This window comes from Molothrus aeneus, chromosome 6, assembly GCF_037042795.1.
Source record: "Molothrus aeneus isolate 106 chromosome 6, BPBGC_Maene_1.0, whole genome shotgun sequence".
Lineage (NCBI taxonomy): Eukaryota > Metazoa > Chordata > Aves > Passeriformes > Icteridae > Molothrus > Molothrus aeneus.
Window position 1 is genome coordinate 10575816 of NC_089651.1, and position 17893 is coordinate 10593708.

The 17893-nt window shown below is 49.1% G+C and overlaps 2 protein-coding genes across 2 annotated transcripts; both read right to left on the reverse strand.

The window, feature by feature from the left end:
• Positions 1 to 3097: 3097 nt before the first annotated feature.
• Positions 3098 to 9616, reverse strand: TALDO1 (transaldolase 1). Its single transcript, XM_066552920.1, has 8 exons — positions 9426 to 9616; positions 7281 to 7404; positions 6773 to 6880; positions 6086 to 6217; positions 5488 to 5663; positions 5160 to 5357; positions 3866 to 4011; positions 3098 to 3360 (listed from the first exon to the last, which is right to left on the reverse strand). The coding sequence occupies exons 1-8, from the start codon at positions 9520 to 9522 to the stop codon at positions 3328 to 3330; spliced, it is 1014 nt and encodes a 337-aa protein (XP_066409017.1). The 5' UTR covers positions 9523 to 9616; the 3' UTR covers positions 3098 to 3327.
• Positions 9617 to 13083: 3467 nt separating this feature from the next.
• Positions 13084 to 15338, reverse strand: LOC136557634 (epidermal growth factor receptor kinase substrate 8-like protein 2). Its single transcript, XM_066551703.1, has 4 exons — positions 15268 to 15338; positions 14025 to 14208; positions 13489 to 13621; positions 13084 to 13155 (listed from the first exon to the last, which is right to left on the reverse strand). The coding sequence occupies exons 2-4, from the start codon at positions 14192 to 14194 to the stop codon at positions 13084 to 13086; spliced, it is 375 nt and encodes a 124-aa protein (XP_066407800.1). The 5' UTR covers positions 14195 to 14208; positions 15268 to 15338.
• Between the last annotated feature and the right edge of the window lie 2555 nt (positions 15339 to 17893).

The window sequence follows — 17893 nt, forward strand, 5'->3', positions numbered from 1 at the left end:
ACATCCAGCTGGTGGGTTTTACTGTTTTATTTATTTGGGTGAGGGGTTGGTTTTATTTTCCAGAGTTTTAGTGATTTATTTTTTTGGGACTCACAGTATTACCTCTTTTCTGGGCTTAATAGCTGGGACCACATCCTCTGTTTTCCTCTGCTGTTTTTACAGGCAGACATGGAGGTACCTGCCAGAATCATCAGAGTGCCTCTGCAGCACGTGGAGCAGGATGAATCCAAAGGCAAGAGGAGTTTCCTTGGATGTTGGCTCACAGCTGTAAAGGAGCACTGCTGTCCTGCACCCCACAAAGGATTTCTTCAGCAAAAAGAGGACAGCCCACCATCCCTAAGGTATGGGAGCCTTTCCTGGCAGGATTACACCTGAGCTGGGAAGAGCAGTGCTGGTGCAGCGGTTGGGAAGCTGCTTAATTCTGGAAAACAGAGCCCCAAGACCTGCCTGTGGGTATGATCTCAGTTTTTGTGGTTTTGAGGATCCTGACAAGATGTTTGAGCTCTGGCCCTGTCTGCAGCTGGTGGTTGTTGGTCATGCCAGCATTCAATTTGTGTATTAACATATTTAATTAAGATTCTTTCCTTGGAGCTTCTACAGTATAATCTTGTAAAAAAAAAAAAAAAACCCAACCAAACTTTTTTTTTTCCATGGAATCTGCTGCTTTGTTCATCTTGTGTGCATTCAAACAAGGGCCAGAAGAGATGAAGTGCCTCTTTGGTCCTGATTTACTTGATAATTTCAAATGGAACTGTCTGGGTTTGGTGCCATCCATCCTGGCCTGTGATGGCTGTATTGGATGGACATAATCATTGAATCTAAGGACTAATTTTAAATTAAATTCCATGTTGGGAAGATGAATATAAATGGATGTACTTTATTGTGTCTGTTCTTCCAACAGCTCTGCTTTCCTGTACCCTGTGTCAAGAATGGAGGAGGTGCTGGGAGCAGCAGGGTGTCTCCCTTAGCACAGAGTGTGATGGGATGCAAGGCACAGCTGGAGGAGGAAGGAAATCTTTTCCAACCTCCCTCCAAGCTTTGTGTGTTTGCACAGAGCTGGATGTTGGAATCAGAGAGCAGCCACCACAAGGAAAGGCTGGGAAAGGTGCTGTCATTTTATAATCAATGCTTTAAAGTTTATTTATTGATTCTTTAGGATTTCTCCAAGCATAGATGTTGTATCTGCCCCTAATTCTTGAGTCCTGTCCTTGGGACTGTGAGAGCCACAGACCTTTCTGGGGGACCAGAGGCATCTGATTTCTTAATCTGAGGTGGTATGGGAATCTGGGAAGTCCTAGAAGGAGTTTGTAAGCAGACAAACAGGGCCCTGGGAGAGGTCCCTGCATCTGCTGAAGAGAGGGGAATTTGAGGAAGAGTTAAGGAGTGAACACATTTTGTGTGACTGACTAAAGAGCTGTACATGCTGAAGGTTTATGTGCTGCTTGGTTTTTTTTTTCAGAAAGGATGTGGACTTTGTGGCTTAGCCACGGATGTCAGGCCCCTCACAACATCCATCTGTGCTGCAGAGAAAGAACCCCAGTGCTGGGGAGTTCTGAAACACCAGCTGCCACCACGGGAAGGAAGGGATCCTGTGACTGACCCCGTGACCCCTCTTGCCTCCTCAGCTCTTGAGAGGCATCTGTTGGTAAGTGGAGTAAGGCTTCACTGTTACTCAGGCACCTTTCCTACCTCTTTTTCCCCCTTCACTGCAGCTTTTCATTCTCTCTTGAGCACCTTCTGCAATGCTTCAGTTTCATTTGAGCTCCACGGTGGTACTGACCCAGTTGTGTCTCAGCTGTGTGAGGGGACAGATTCCATGCATGTGAAGGTTCTTGCCTCACTCAGGGGGAAGAAGGGGCATTTATTCCAGAGGCTCCAAGCCTCTGACCAGCCGGTTTGATAGCACCAAGTCCCCAAATTCTGTGTGCGCAAATCCCTACCCTGCCCTGGTGGTGCAGTGTGTGGTGTTAGAGCACAGCAACCTGCTCAAGGCAGGGGGTGGAATGAGATGGTCTTCAAGGTCCCCTTCCAACCCAAAGCATTCTAGGAATCTCTGTTGGAATTCTCAGTTTAGTAAGAGTGAAAAATGCAAAACAGGTTAAATTGAGAAGGGATGTGGAGGGTCTGATGGCTGTAGGGAGGGGCAGGGCCAAGCTTTTGGTGCTGGCTTGACTTTGACAGGAAAAAAGGTCACCTCCCTTTGGGCAGTCTGCTTTCTGCCTGGTCTGCTTCCCCCCTCTCCACAGCTGTAGGACAGAGGGCCTGAGTCCCCTGGGGATTTCACCTCCCTCTGGCAGACTGGCACTGTTCCCAGGGCAGGCTGGGAGGGCAGCACCAGCTGTCTGTGTCTGATTGTAGCTGCTGTCCCTTTGGCTGGAACAGCAGCTCCCAGCTTGTTCTGGATGTGCTGACAGCAGAGCTGCTGTGTCACACTGGGGGAGGATCAGTGCCTCCCTTGGTCTGGACAGAGCACGTGGCTGTCAGTGCTGGAGCCACAGTGCTGCCTTTTCTCCCTTTAAGCTCAGCCAACTTTGGCAGGAAACAGCAAATTGCATCCATGTATGAGCAGGGATCTCTTAGAACCATGGAATGAATCACTGGGGTTGGAAAGGACTGCTGAGACCATCAAGTCCAGCCATTCCCCCAGCACTGCCAAGGCCACCACTATCCCTGTCCCCAGGTGCCACATCCATGTGTTTTTAAATCTCTCCAGGGACAAGGACTCAGCCCTGGGCAGCTGTGCCAGCTTGGACAGCTTTCAGTGAAGGAATGTTCCCTAATATCCAATCTAAACCTTCCCTGCCACAGCTTGAGGCCATTTCCTTTTTGTCCTATCACTTGTTCTTGTCTCTTCTTCATGGAACAGGATCTGTATAAACAAATAAGATACACATGTATATTTTGACATACATATGTGTGTCTCACAGGAGTGTTGGTGGGTTTTGTACCAAGAGGGACTTGTGAAATCTGTGTTTGCTCTTTAAAACAACCTGAAATTAAAAACTGTTTTCTTCAATGTGTTAGGACTGAAGACTTAATAAGGAATTTGAAGATTAAAATCCTATCAGGTGTCTCCTGCAGCAATGAATCGACCATGTTACAAGGCAAGTCGGTTTTAATTTGCATGTATTGACAAAAGTGCCACAAAAATTTGAAATTCCATTTGTCCCTTTGCAAATTGATTAAAAAAAAAAGCATGATACAGAAATCTATCCATACACAGCATGATACTTGTACAGGTAAGACATTTGTACATCCACTGAACCTCAGGTGATCCACCTCAGCTTGGAGCACTCAGGGAAATGCTGATTATTAGTTTTTCTTTTTTTATTTTCCATTTTCAGTGCCGAACATTCGCTCCTAGAAAAAGAATAAACAAAGCACAGCTGAGTAAGAGTTTGGGAATGCTGCAAGGAGCTGCCAGTCACCAAGTGCCTAGATCAGGTATACTGAGTATTTCCTCCCCAAAAAACAGTTTGATGAATCCTATGTGAAAGCCTCTCCACAATTTGACATAAGACTTTGACAGCAGATCTGCACTTTCTTAGTGCCTGCTAGTACAAACATGATTTATTTCCAGCTCACTACCTGCAGATTATTTGTATCCTGTGCTGCTGCTGACAGCTCAGAATCCAGATTTAAGGGACTTGGACAGTTATCCTGATGAGCTGCCAGTCCTGTGGCTCAAGCTGCAGGCATAGCCCACACCTGGCACCAATTCTTTCTTGGCGTGCAGTGAGGCTTACCAAGTGCACTGAATTTAGGTGGCCTGTCCTACATAACCTGTCCAAAGACCTGCCCAGACGTGTTTAATCCTCAGCCACACCAGGCTGGCTGCAGTACATGGGAGGAGCATGATCTCTACCTTTAACATCCTCTCCAGCTTAACTGCATCTGCAGCAAATCTCCTGATGCCATCAGAGAGCTTCTCCACAGCCATCTGGTCTTCGTTGTGGTGCCAGCGGAACGCCTTCTCGTCCAGGTGCATCTTCTCAAGATCACACGCCTGAGCTGTGCAGGAGAAGTAGAAAAAGAACCAGACCAGGTGACCAGGTGATCAGATTCTTATCAAATTCAGACTTCCTAAAATTGTCTTGGGTTTTGACCATTTCTGTGTGTTGGAAAAATTTTAGATACGTTCAGTATGACTTGCTGCAGGAGCATAGTCTGGGATGTGAGATTGAAAGTGCTCCTGATATGGCTGGAGGAGAACAAAGAGGAAAAAGAAAAAGGTAGCCTAATAAATCAGTTTATCTTAAAACAGTGTTTGTGTGTGTCATTATCTTGTACCTGCTGCAGAATGGCACAGCAATTCCAGGCCTATTCTAAGGAATTGTGTAACCACCCCACAGCAGTGAGATGTTCTATGCAAATATTCTGAACAATCAGGGCTTTGATTATTTGGCAAGAACTAACAAAAGCTCGCTTGATAGCAGGCTCCTAGGCCAGCAGCAGCCTGTGGGCAGCAACCCATGGCTACAGCTGTGCACAGAGCTGCTTTGAGATGTAAACCAGCATTTTAATGAGGTGGCAGAAAAGGGAGAGGATCAGAGAATCCTTGAGTTATTTGGGTGGAAAGGAACCTTAAAGCCCATTCAGTTCCACTCCCTGGCCACAAGCAGGGTGGATGCCACAAGCATCCTCTATCCCAGATTGCTCCAAGCCCTATCCAACCTGGGCTTGAAGTAGTGTAATGGGAGCAAGGATTCCAAGCCATCATTGGTACAGTGTCACCAGATCAAATCACTCAGTCTTGTGTATGCTTAGTTTCTAATTTCTGGAGGGCAAACACCTCTTGGCATGTCTAGAGATTAAGATGAAATCAAGTTTAGCATCTTTGCTACTGTTCAGTAAAATTTCATCCTGAGCACGCGCAGATTAACTTTCCTCCCTTCTGCCTGTCCCACGGGGAGAGGTTCAGAGTATGGAAGCACGCTCCAAACCGACTGCAATCCAGTTATGCTCAGTGTCAGCAGTTGTAGCAGTGATATTGCACTGAGGCTACAGTGTTTTCTTCTGAGGCTACAATATTTCCTCTAGGAAATTTGATTTATCCCTAAAGCAGGATGGCAGCAAGTAGCACAGCACTGACCAGAACCCTAGACTCTCAACACTGCAGAAGAAAGGAAGTCAGAACAAGCCCCCAGGAGCAAACTCACCCTCTTTGACACTGAGTGTGGGAGTTAACTTGACATGCTCTTTGCTGAGCTCTGCCAGGAGCTTGGGTGAAATGGTGAGATAGTCACAGCCCGTGAGCGCTTTGATCTGGCCCGTGTTGCGAAACGAGGCGCCCATCACGATGGTTTTGTAGCCAAACTTTTTGTAGTAGTTATAGATCTTGGTGACACTCTTCACTCCTACAAGTAGAAACCAGCAACTTTATTGTAAGGGATTATTTAGAACATGCTCAAACCCAGCATTTGCCATGAGAGGATTTTTATGAGTAAACTGTTTGAGCAGCTGTTGTTTTCTCAGCAGTGTGCTCACCTGGGTCCTCCGAAGGCTCATAGGTTTTCTTGTCTCCATTTGCAACATACCAGTCCAGGATCCGTCCCACGAACGGGGAAATCAGAGTAACTCCAGCTTCAGCACAGGCAACAGCCTGAGCAAAGGAGAACAGCAAGGTCATGTTGCAGTGAATCCCATACTCGGCCTCCAGGACCCTGCAGACACAGGCTGGCTTAGAACAGCACTTTGCTCACCTACAGAATTCATATTCAGGAACGAGCTGCTAAGTTCCATCTACTGAATTCCCTGAGTTAATTTAGAAATGGGGTGCACAAGTTGTCAGCTAACAGCAAATGTTTCGTGCTGCCAAACTCTGCTTTATTAATGCTGTTCCTCTAGCCAAATGCAGCCAGCTTAGCAGGGTATTTCAGGAAACTGTGGCCTGGCCCTTGTATGAAGAAACTTTGCCTATTTCAACAGCAAGCTGTGGCAGGGCACCTTCTGTGCTCATGACAGACTTCCTCATGGCACAGTGCTTTCAGCACTGCTGTTTATTCAAGTGCAGAATGCAACATCAGTGCCTGTAGACAGGCAGGAGCATGCCATGAATCAGCACACCAGGCACACACAGCCTTACCTGCCAGCCTGGATTCCTTCCCAGGTTGAAGAGAGCTTGATGAGAATCCGATCTTTACCAACCCCTACTTCCTTGTAGAGGTCGATGAGGCGCCTCGCCCTTTGAATCATTCCTTCCTTATCAAAGGACAACCTTTAAGGCAAGAGCAGCATTGTTTAAAATTGATTTATTATTTTTTTTAAATTCTCTGCCCCAAGGCCCCATGGGAAAACACTGTCCTGTTTTATCAGCATTTACATGCCAACAGAGGGTTTGTGTTCTCAGATCCCTCCTGGACTGTCAGCCCTTCGAAAATGAAGTTTCTCATAATGAATTCAGAAGCTGAGCATTAACAAAAATTGGCACTGAGCAAATTAACACCCAAGTCCTGTTCAGGTCTTGGAAAAAACTGTTCAAACAGATCTCTTGCTAAATTGAGCAGCTGTTATCACATAAAAGAGAATTAGCAAAACTACAACTGGAAGTGTGAGGTTTCCCTTGCTTAAGCAGCAAGACAAAGATTATGAAAATCCAAGGTCAGTGCTACTTGTTTTGTTACAGAGTTCTAGTCCAACTAAGGGAAATCCATACTCTTTATTATTAATAATGTAAGTCCCACTGGTCTTCTAGGCAAAAAATCTTTCTCCAACTCAGGTTACTTTTTGTATTTACAAATATCCAGGATAACCCAGAGGGAAAAGACCCAACCTTGCATCTACTTCTGTGGACACACGGCCAGGTATCCTCTTCAGGATTTCAGCTCCAAATAACACAAAAAGTTTGTCAGAAGCATTTTTGATCTGCTCCTCCTCTGACCTGAAAACCACAAAGAGCAAAAGCATTTATGGGGATAAAAAAAAGGTGAGTTTATACTTTGCTGTGGATTTGAAGATCAAATTTCACAGCCCATTTAACATTAAATGCCAGAGTTCAAATGAGCCACTTCTGGCCTGCCAGCAGGATTAGCCTTTGGACACTCTTTCCTATAGTGCTGTTGCTTTCCTGAGCAAGGAGGGCCAGGTGTGAGCTGGGAAATGAGGATACACATCTGGAATGGGTGTAAGGAATTTGTCTCCAAGTGTTGAGGTCTTTTGGGGCAGGAGACAAACCCACAAGTACACGAGGGGGAAACCCCAGTACGTTTCTTATATATAAAGAAGGCATTTTAAATACAGGTCTGTTTTAAATACAGGAAATGAAACCCCTCTTTACTTACCCACCAAGCTTCTTCCCGTAGGCAACAGCATCATCCACAAGCTTCTGGTATGCCGGCATCTGAGCCGCAGCAAGGATCAGGGAGGGGTTTGTGGTGGCATCCAGGGGCTTGTACTCATCTATGGCTAAGGAAAGAAAACCAGCCTGTTTGAAACAGCCAGCCAGCCTGAGAAATCAGAAGGGTTTTGCTCAACCAGGTGAGAATGTTAACACTTGTTAATGACAGAGCACATCAGTGGTGTTTAAACACTGCCTGAAGGCTGCTTTGTGCCAGAGCACAGAACAACTGGGCTGCAGTCGCAAGATACAGCAAACTTTAAAGTTTGTAAACTACAGAAATTGCCCAAAAGGATAAACCTGTAGAAATGATGGATGGAGAGAAGTAGTACCAATTTCCAGGCTTCATCCCAACCAGCATAGCTGAGCTCCAGGAATCACAGAACTGGGGACCTTCCCTTCAAGCAGTCAGAAATTCAGGCTTTTGTTTTTGTCCAACTGATGGGGCCAGGACAGGTGAATTCACCTGTGAGGCTCCAGCACCTTTTCTTACTGCTTTCTAAATGTTTTCCACACAGCTGCAGCTTCTCAGTATCTGCTCTTCTCATTTCCTTGTCCTACCAGGAAGACACTTGACTCTTGGTCTTGCCCTAAGCCCTGGACTATGCCTGTTCCAGATGATGCCAGGTTTTGCTCCAGCAGGCTGTGGCACACATTGGCTGGCTGTAATCACAGCCTGGCACCAGGGCAAACAGGGCAGAGCTTCTGCAGGTCGCTCAGCACTTTCAACAATACAATTAAAATGTCAAAAAAATAACAAAATCTGTATTACCAGCCCCTTCTCCTCAGCATTACTGCACAGGGGTGAAACCCCAAGTGAGAGAGTGCAACTGTACTAAAAATAAGCCTTATTTTTCCATAGATCTCTCCCAGGCAATGATCAGGATCCTGGAGTGAGGTCCACTCCAGGCAAACAGCTCCTTCAGAACTTCAATTTACGCGGGTACTGCTTAAAGCATCTGTACTGACACCTTCTACAAACACCACTGGGAACCAGCAGCAGCAACAACCACCTTCACCTCCACCAGGGTTTAACCCTCCAGGAGCAAGCCAGGTAAGGCTGTTGCCTTGATAGGGCTCTAAGAATAACCCCCACTGGGAAGAGCAGCCCAGAGAACAACTGGGGCATGTCCTGAACAGGGCCAGGAGCTGGACTCAACGATTCCTGTGGGATATTCTACAATCCCTACTATGCCTGCACACAAACACCCCCTTGGCCATCCTGGGGGTTTGGTTTTTTCCTGTGTCTGAGCTGTTGCCACCCCTGTGCTCCTCCACCTTAAGTTTAGTACTCGTAAGACATTTGAGAGTGGCTGTTTGGGATTGTTTACTGTTACACCAACAGGATTAGGCAAGCAGTGGAGGGATTACTGCGGGACCGGGTGAGGACAGGACAGGATTCAAGGGCTGCTCCACACAACCCAGAGACACCCAGGGAGGGAGTTCTTGGTTCTGATGGACCGAGCAGGCTCCGTGTCCGTGCCGGGCCAGGCACTGAAAGCTTGGGAACAAGTGGCTTTTTAATCGAAGGCCACCTCCCTTTCTCAGAAAGGAGTGTGCTGGCTCATTCTCAGCAGATAAGGGAAACAAAAGCACTCTGGCATTATTTTTACATAATCCTGTAATGACTGGGTTAGAAGCGACCTTAAAGATTGTCCCGTTCCACCCCCTGCCACGGGCAGCGACACCCTCCGCTGGACCGGGTTGCCTTGAGTTTGGAAAAACCCCAAACACGTCCCAGATCTAGACAGGTCACTGGAAGAAAACCCGAATTCATTAGCGCAGCAGAGCCTGGCTTGAGTCTGACAGCACGCAGAGCTGAACGCGGTGGTCAGGGCACACCGAGGGCAAACTGGGAGAAGATCACGGGAGGCTCTGGAAAATGTCCCGCCTGGGCGGGATCTGCCCTAGGATGGGGACCAAGGCGCCGCCACCGAGCGCCTCTCGCCGCCCCCCTCCGGCCGCATGGTGGTTCGCTCCCCCCAGCGCGCGCCCCTTCGGCCGGGCGCGCCCACTCTCCGTGAAGGGGGGCGGGAGAGGGGGCTAAGGAGAAGATGCAGTGACGGGATCCCCTCGCGCCGCCTCTCACCGTTGAAATCCCCGGTGTCGGCCACCACCGTGGTGTGGTGCTTGAGCTGGTCCAGCGCCGACTCCATCTTCTGCCGCTTCACGGGGGACACCGACATGTCCGCGGCTGTGGGGGCTCGCGTGCCTATAAGGGACGGTGCGTGCCCGGAGGGGACCGGCCTGCGCACGCACCCGCGGCCCGCGCGCTCCCGCGCCAATCCCAGCCCGGCTGGGCGGCAGCGACCAATCAGGAGCGCGGACACGAGACGGACGCGGCCGGGAGGAGCCGGGGCGGGGCGGCGGGAGGGAGAACGATTCTGATTGGCTGGCTCGTGGGCCTGGGGGTCGGGCCGGGAGGTCGCCTTGGCGACCCTGACGCCGCCATTGTCTCCAGCAGAGCGCGTCCGGAGCTCTGCCGGCCCCGGGACCTCCCGGCACCGGATTCTTCGGTCCCCAGAACCACCCGGGGGATTTCCCCACGGCCCGAGCCGCCTCCAAGGCACCCGCCCCCGAGGCACTCGTCCCTCATCGCCGCGCGGGGCCCAGGCGCTGCCGCAAGATGGCGGCGGGCGGGCCCTGAGGGGAGGCGGCCGTGAGGTAGGGCTCCGGGCAGCGCCGGTGCTGCCTCGCTGCAGGGGCTCAGCGCGCTGTGCTCCCTCCCCTGCTGTCGTGGCAAGGTTCGAAATGGCTTGTCGGGCACAGCTCCAGCCGCCGAGAGAGCCCCCGACCCAGCAGGGCAGGTGTTTTGGGCTCTTGATTTGCCTAAACTCTGTTTAGGCTGCAGAGGAGGTGATCTTGTTATTGTGATTTTTTACCTGAGACAGAGGATGGCTGGAAATGTCGGAGAATCTGTTGCTTGGTTGTGCCATGGTGTTATGCTGTTCCCTCTTTCTGTATTGTTCCACTTGGGACAGCTGCCACAGAAGTTCCCCTTCCTGATAGGTTAGAATGTGCTTTTGTACAACCTTGTCGTGCTTTGCCCAGCCCAAGAAAGAATAATGCAAAGAAGCTTTAGGTTTAAGTGCTGTTGTAATTGAAACAGGTTCGTACTGTCTCTGGTTTCTTTGCCATGGAATAGGAGAGCCTCCCTTGTGAGTCATGGAATCACAGATTCCCAGACTGCTTTGAGCTGGAGGGGACTTTAAAGACCCTCTAGTTCCACCCCCTGCCATGGGTGGAACATCTTCCACTAGACCAGACAAGGAAAGGAGTTCAGCTTGCAGCTTTTCTGGTACTTAATTCTTATGATGTGTGAGATTTTCACCTCTGTTTTTAAAACACAGCTATCCAGGCCATAACACCCTTCCTATTGAATGTCAGTCCCCAAACCCAAAAGGAAATGTGTGGTTTCAGACCTTTTGCTGAGTTTCTCAGACTGTCAGTGACAAACCATTATGAGAACCCAGTGAAAGAGACAGACATGGATTTATTTATAAAACCCAGTGAAAGAGACAGACATGGATTTATAAGTATAACTTAACTATTTTAATAACTCTTGTACAGTGCATGGTTATATCATTGTCTCCTTCGCTCAGTTACATCAATGTACAGTACTTTATAGCAATGTCTGCAGGCAGTACAAACAGAACAGATGCACAGCTCAGTCGCATGGAAATTTGTAAAAGTGACCTCTGCAGTAAGGTCTGCTGAGATATTTGTTTTGGGAAGTGCTCCTGTGGCTCCCAGCTTTACAGAGCTGTCCTGTACACTCCTGTTAAAATCCCAGATAACTGTAATTCCCTGTGATTTGCTTTCCTCTACACCCCAGCACTAGAAGGTGGGGTGTTTCCTAGCTCACCATTTGGTTTTATTTTCATTTTAGAAACTCTTTCACCTCCTGTGCTTGCCATCCTGCTTCCCTTCACCCTCTTCCAGAGCCAGGGCTTCTCAGGAGGATTGTCCTCTTCATCCCTCCCTGACAAGGTGAGTGCCCTTCTCAGATCCCAGCAGGGCTGTGACTAAACCCAGGATCCCCCCCTGCCTGCACCCTAATTCTGCTGGTGCCAGCAGCATCCTCTTTCAGATGAAGAAAACAGATTATCCATGGGAGACAGTCAGGAATAAAGCCAAAACTGAGGTGCATTGGTGCTCTCAGATTGAGACACGAGTTCCCCGATGCTGTGTTAAAGCTTTTTCCATTAGATGTGCAAGGACAGACACAAATCTGGGCAAAGACTGAGCAGTGCTGAGAGAGAAAAGCCAACTGTCCCTGGGCTGTGGGCAGCTCTGGAGCTGTGTTTGCTTCACTGCTTTGCAATCAGGTTGGTCTGTCAGTTAAACAGAGATAGAAATGCAATGTGCCAAACTTGCTGTGGACAGGAACTACGCTGCTTGCTTGAGTTTTGAAATTCTGAGTAAATTTTGGAAGCATAATCACTAATTCTGCCTCTAGGGAAGAGATTTTCCTCACTCCCTATTTACAGATTGTTATATATCAATGCACATAACTTTATGAAGGAAAACAGGAAGTCAAGAGCAACAACCTGTGCTAAATTAGATATTTTTCCTTGTGCCCATTTATTTGGAGTTAAACCTGCCCTTCCCAGTGTGCTTTGGGGTTTCAGCTATTTGGGAATCATTTCAGCTGACTTTCTACAGTGAAAACGTGAAGGTGGGGACGAGTGACCAACACCCTGGCAAGGGCTGTGGGCGTGCCTGGGACAGGAACAAATGGTCAGGGCTTATCTTCTCCTGGTTTGAGGCCTGGTTTGGCAGCCCCACAACATTGCAGGGCAGGATCAGCAGCCCAGGGAAGGGCTGCACAGCTGCCCTGAGCCCAGGCCTGTGCATCAGCAGCAGTGGGCAGGTGGAGCTCACCTATGTCCACGTTCAGATCCCTTTGTTTGTCACTCCTGCTCCTTTCTAGGCACTGAGAGCTCCTTTCAGAGACAGCACCAACTGGTCTGTGGATTTAAGGAAGCAGCCAGACTTTGGGAATGTGTGTTGCCATTCCAGCCTTGTCCAGTGAGGGGGCACAGGGGCACAGGAGGGGGACAGGGAGTTGTCACCGGGCTGTGCTCACGGGCTGCAGGGGACACCTGCACTGAGGAGGAAATGGAAATGGGGCTGCCTTAGGCTGCCCAGAGGGGTCCTTACTCCCCATCCCTGCAAGTGTCCAAGGCCAGGCTGGACAGGATTTGAACCACTTGGGCTTGGGAAAGGCGTCCCTGCCCATGATGGCGGTGGGACAGGATGAGCTTTAATGTCCTTTCCTTCAACCCAAAGCACTGCAGGGTTGTTCCTGCAGCCTCATTCCCATGGTGCAGGCTCCAGGCCCTGAGCTGGCCCCTCCTGAGCTGTGTGCCAGGCCTGCTCTGCCAGCGAGGGCTGGGAGCAGGGACAGCCCTTGGAGAAAAGCTCTGGGGGTCTTTGTTTGAATCCAGCCCTTGTCGTACATCCAGCCCCGAGGGAATCCTGCTCCGATCGCATGCACGGAAAATTTCAGTATAAAATATATAGTTATAAAAAAAATACTTCATGCAAAATTAAAACACCTTTCCCAGTGGGATATGGTCTTATTGTCAACCCTTCCCAACAGTGTTTGAGGAATTGTCACTCTGATGGCAGCTGGAGCCCAAGGGGAGCTCTGCTGCCTCCGGCCTGGGCCGGGAATCATTGCTTTTGTTCCCTTTTTTTTCTGCACTACTTAGGGCTAAGAGCTGAAATAAAGCAGAGAGACTTTAATTAGCAGAATCAATCCTTTCCTGGCGGCGCTTCATGATTTCTTGGAGCTCTGACTCCCCTCTGCTTTTCTTGAATGGAAACAAAACAGGAAGTTTGGGTTTGAACTTCAAGCTGTAGTTAAATTACAGTATTCAGTGAATGCTCTGGGAGTAGAGCTAGTTTCAAAGGGATGGGTGATGTCAGTAAAAAGCAGATTAATTAGTGGAAACAGGGGGATCTTGTGGATTTGGGGCCTTTTAGCTTAAAAGGCATTTCAGAATTTTTACGTGTCTTTTATTGCTTGTGTAGGTTTGGTTGCATTTTTTTCCCCCCAGTTGTGTTTCTTAAAATGCCTGTTTAATGAGCTGACACTGCTGGTACAGCCCCCCATTCCAGTAGGAATTATCCAGAAAAACACTCACCTCCAGCTGGTTTTTCTCCACTGTGATCTTGCTGTACACTCTGTTCCCCTCATCACCACACACCTTCTTCAGCTCCTCTCTGTTGAGGGAGAAGAGCTGAGCTCCGGTGAGGATGCCCAGGTGTTCCACGGTCCTGGGGAGACACAAAGTGGGGGATGATGGTTGTGCTGCAGTGGCCTCGTGCCAGAGGTGAGGAGTGGGAGATGGGAGGCTGGGAGCTGCACTGGGGTCGTATCACGGGGCCCTGGGGCTGTGCCAGGCTGGCAGCTGTGATTCCAGTGGCATCTCAGGCCCTGGGTTTGATTTGTGGATTGTTTTTCTCCAAGAAAATGTTTATAAGAAAGAAAAGGAGTGAGTTTGGGCTCTGAACATCCTGGTTCTAGAGCCTGGGTTTAATAGGGTTGAAATCTAATTTACAACACGGCTCTGTAGGTAAATCCCAGTGACTTGTCCCAGGTGAGATGGTGCCAGCAGCCTCCCCAGCTCCTTCTCCAGGGAAGGACGAGCGTTTCATGTGGCAACAGAGCAAATCTTACTCTTTGCTGAATGACTTGGCCTCTAGCCAGGCTTTGACTTCTTCAGTGCTGGATTCAAAGGTGAGGGGCACAAAAACTTGCTGAGGCTTTTCCACTTTGAAATTCCTGTGGGGAGGCTGAATTTTATTGTTTGTGATCTTCTTTAGCAGCTCGTCATTCAGCTCATCCATTTGGTGAATAAGTTCTGCAGCAACAGGTAGGGAATGAAATCAAATCTTCAGTCAAAAATCCCATTAAATGTGTTGGTTGGGAAATTGTAAGGAAAATGGGGGTGTGGCTCAGCAATTTTATTAAGTCTGTAAATACAGCCCAGGAAAGGGCTTGCTTTTGTATTTTAGATCTGGCAGAGTCTTTGCTCCCAGTGGTGCTCTCAAGTGGTGACAAGGGACACTTGTGGGGACAAGGGACAAGGTGACATTCCCTGAGGGCTGGTGTTGGTGTTGGGGTTCTGCTTCAGCTTGTCATCTTCCTGGGTGTGAGTTATTTAGTTCCCTTTGGGCTGGTGAAATAAGGGAACTGCTCTGCAAACTTCACAGCAAGAGGGGAAACTCCCAGCCCCCGTGAGGCAGCAGAGGTTGGGGGGATGGACTCTGTGTTTCTGAGAACCCTGTTCCCATTTTCCTGAGCCCCTGTGTTGCCATTTATTTTCCTCCCATCACCCTTTGGCTGTTGCCTGATCTGGAAGGACAGATCTGTGAGAATCTACAATTGGAGAGTTGGGATTGAGACCTTTCAGTCCTCTCTGCTACTTATACTCAGTGATTTGCTGATCCCAGAGCTCCAGGCTTTGCTCCACAGTGGAACAGAAGCAGCAGGAAGCCCAAACTGGGAGTAAGGAACACACTCATGATGAGATGAGCTTGAAGGTCCCTGTGATTCTGGGAAAACTCCAGGGACACTTCATCCAGTGTAACTTTCCCCATGAAACTCCTGAGGACTGTGGAGAATAACTCGGTGTTAGGGTGTTATGAACAGATTGGTGTCCAGCAGGGGATGAGCAGAGCAGGACAGGGAGTTGTTGTCCTCCCTCCTCACCGTGGTTCGGATGGGACCGATGTGTTTGAGCTGAGGAGGTGACACAGCCCAGCACAGGCAGCCTGTGCCAGCTTGGATTGGAGCAAAGCTCTGGGTCACTGCTCACACACCACCAGGGGAAATGGGATTGGTGCTGGCTGCTATCCTGAGCTCTCTGCTGCCCCTGGGAAGGGGAGGGGACACACCTTTCCCAGGAGTGCTCACGTACCTCCAGGATTTCATCCTTCAGCACCGAGAGCTCGTTGGCGTTTCGCGCAGTGAAATCGTAGCGGATTTTGGCAAATCTCCTGGGCACAGCCACTCCCTGGGCCTCGAAATTCCTGCAGGAGAGAAAAACTGGAGTTTTAGTGGAGGCCCATCTGATAATGGAACCAAACGTGGGTTCACTGGTGGAACAGGAGTGATGGTGGCTGGGAGTTTGCGTTTGGAGGAAGATTTTCTTTTGAGGAAGATTTTCAGCCCTTGTTTCAGTGAACTCCCTTGGGGCTGGGAACAAGCAAGCAAACCAAAGCTGTTGGGGTTTGATATGGGGCCTTCCTGGAGGGCTGTGAGGCAGCTCCTGGCAGGGTGGAAGGAAACGCTGCTTTAGGGCCTGGGGGGGCTGACACAGCAGGACCCAAAGGCTGTGATTGCAGGTGCCGGGAAAGATGAGGTGTGAAACCCTCCCTGTCCTGCCCAGTGGAAACAACTGCCCTGGATGCCACAGCAGGGAGCAGCTGGGGGAAGAGGAATTGAAAGTCCAAGCAGGCAGAACCCACTGGAAATCTCTGGGGTTTTTATCAGGCAATGCTGAGCTGAATTCTGCAAGTTCCCAGGAAAAGTGAGTTTGGATGTTTCTATGCTAAGATGTATTTGGGCACAGGGGAAGAGAAATGCATTTATGTGTTAGCTTGGGACACCAGAATATACGGTTTTCAAAGTTGAATTGGCTTTTTGTTTGAAGAGAGACAAAATGAATATGGTAGACTGTTAAAAATGGTGAAAAAGTGGAATGAAAGGTTCTTTTTTACCCAAACTGAAAAGTTTTGCTTTGTTTTTGTTTTGTTTTGTGTTGCCTGGCTTAGGGAATTTAGCAGATCTCATCTTTTTCTTCTCCAGCTGAGTGAAGTGCTATCTGTTTAATTAAAAAACATTTGCTGTATGGAAAAACAGTCTTGCCTTGTGAAAGGAGAGGTAGGAACAATTTTAATGCACTTCCCAGGGATCTTTTTCTTATGAAATGTAACCTGCACAGATACCTGATGCCATATTCACAGGGGCTCAGGTTCTCCTTCAGTTTAGGTCAAGCTGTTGTAACTCAGGGCAATCAGGGCTTCCAGCACTGCCAGCAGCTCTGCTTTTCCCTTTCTGACCTATTGGCTTTGGCCAGTGGTTTGAAATCCATGTACTGGGGAAGCTCAGTTCTTTGTGCACTGTAAAACCTGGCAATGGAAACTGAGCCCATTGTGCTTAGTTTAAATTAATTTTCCTGCCGTCATTAGCTGTGTTAGGTGGTCAGAAGGAGGTTGAAACCACTAATTTAGTGCTGGATGCCACAACAGTGGTTGCAGGGTTGTCTTTAGCTCATGTGATTTGGGACAGCTCCTAGTCTGGTTATACCCCTGTGGAACATTTCAGTTGTAATTCCACAGTGGTGGAGAGCTTGGAGGAGTCAAACTGAATCCAGCAGGCCAGGGAGGGAGAGCTGCCTTTGCCCAGCAGTGCCCTGAAGGCCAGGAGGAGAAGGGAATCCCAGTTAGGCTGGAATTCCTTCTTATGTGGCATTCCAGAAGGTAACTGAGTCAGGAGGGAGGAGTTTGGGGCTGGTGTGTGCTTTGTGTGCACCTGGACTGTGCAAGGGGACCTGTGCTGAAGGTTGTGCTGCTGCTGGGGCTTTCAGGGCCCTTCTCTGCAGCCAAGAGCCGAGCTGTAAATAACTGTAGTACTGAGGGGTGGCTCTTTGTGCTAATTTGGGGTCTCCTGGCTGGAAAACTTGGTCAGACTGCTCTGAAAAGAGCAAGAGCACAGCAGGAAAAATGTCTGTCCCAGGGCTGTCATCCTGGCAGATTAACAATTCACTTGCAGGTTTGGTTTTTTTTTTTTTTCTGATGTGTTATCCATAAGGAAAATTTGCTGTTGAGGGTGTGGAAGGTAGGTTACCAGGCACAACACCTATCCCACGAGAAAGGAGATCCTCTCCTCTCCTCTCCTCTCCTCTCCTCTCCTCTCCTCTCCTCTCCTCTCCTCTCCTCTCCTCTCCTCTCCTCTCCTCTCCTCTCCTCTCCTCTCCTCTCCTCTCCTCTCCTCTCCTCTCCTCTCCTCTCCTCTCCTCTCCTCTCCTCTCCTCTCCTCTCCTCTCCTCTCCTCTCCTCTCCTCTCCTGTCCTCTCCTCTCCTCTCCTCTCCTCTCCCCTCCCCTCCCCTCCCCTCCCCTCCCTTCCCCTCCCCTCCTCTCCCCCACCTTGGTAGAAGGCACCTGATCATTTCTGTTTTAAGATTCCATCCCACTGTTCATGGTTTGCCTGTGCTGAGACAGGTGGAAATGTTTCCCCACGTGTGTTGTCTGCCAGTCGTTAAAAACATTTTTATTCCTTATTTTTCCCAACCTCACCAACAAAACTGGAATTGGAAAAGAGAAACAATCCTCATTCTTTCCCTGCTCCACACTGCACCTGTACCACTTGATGTTCCTACCAGGGCTTGGTGCAGCAGAATCTTGGTGGCCACAGTTGGGAACTCAGTGAATTGGAAGCAAAGCTGAAGGGTTTGTCCACTAAGAGAAGCGGTGATTTATAAATCAAAGCAGAGTGATATTCCACACCAGGGATTTGGGATTGGTGATGGTCCCAATCCATC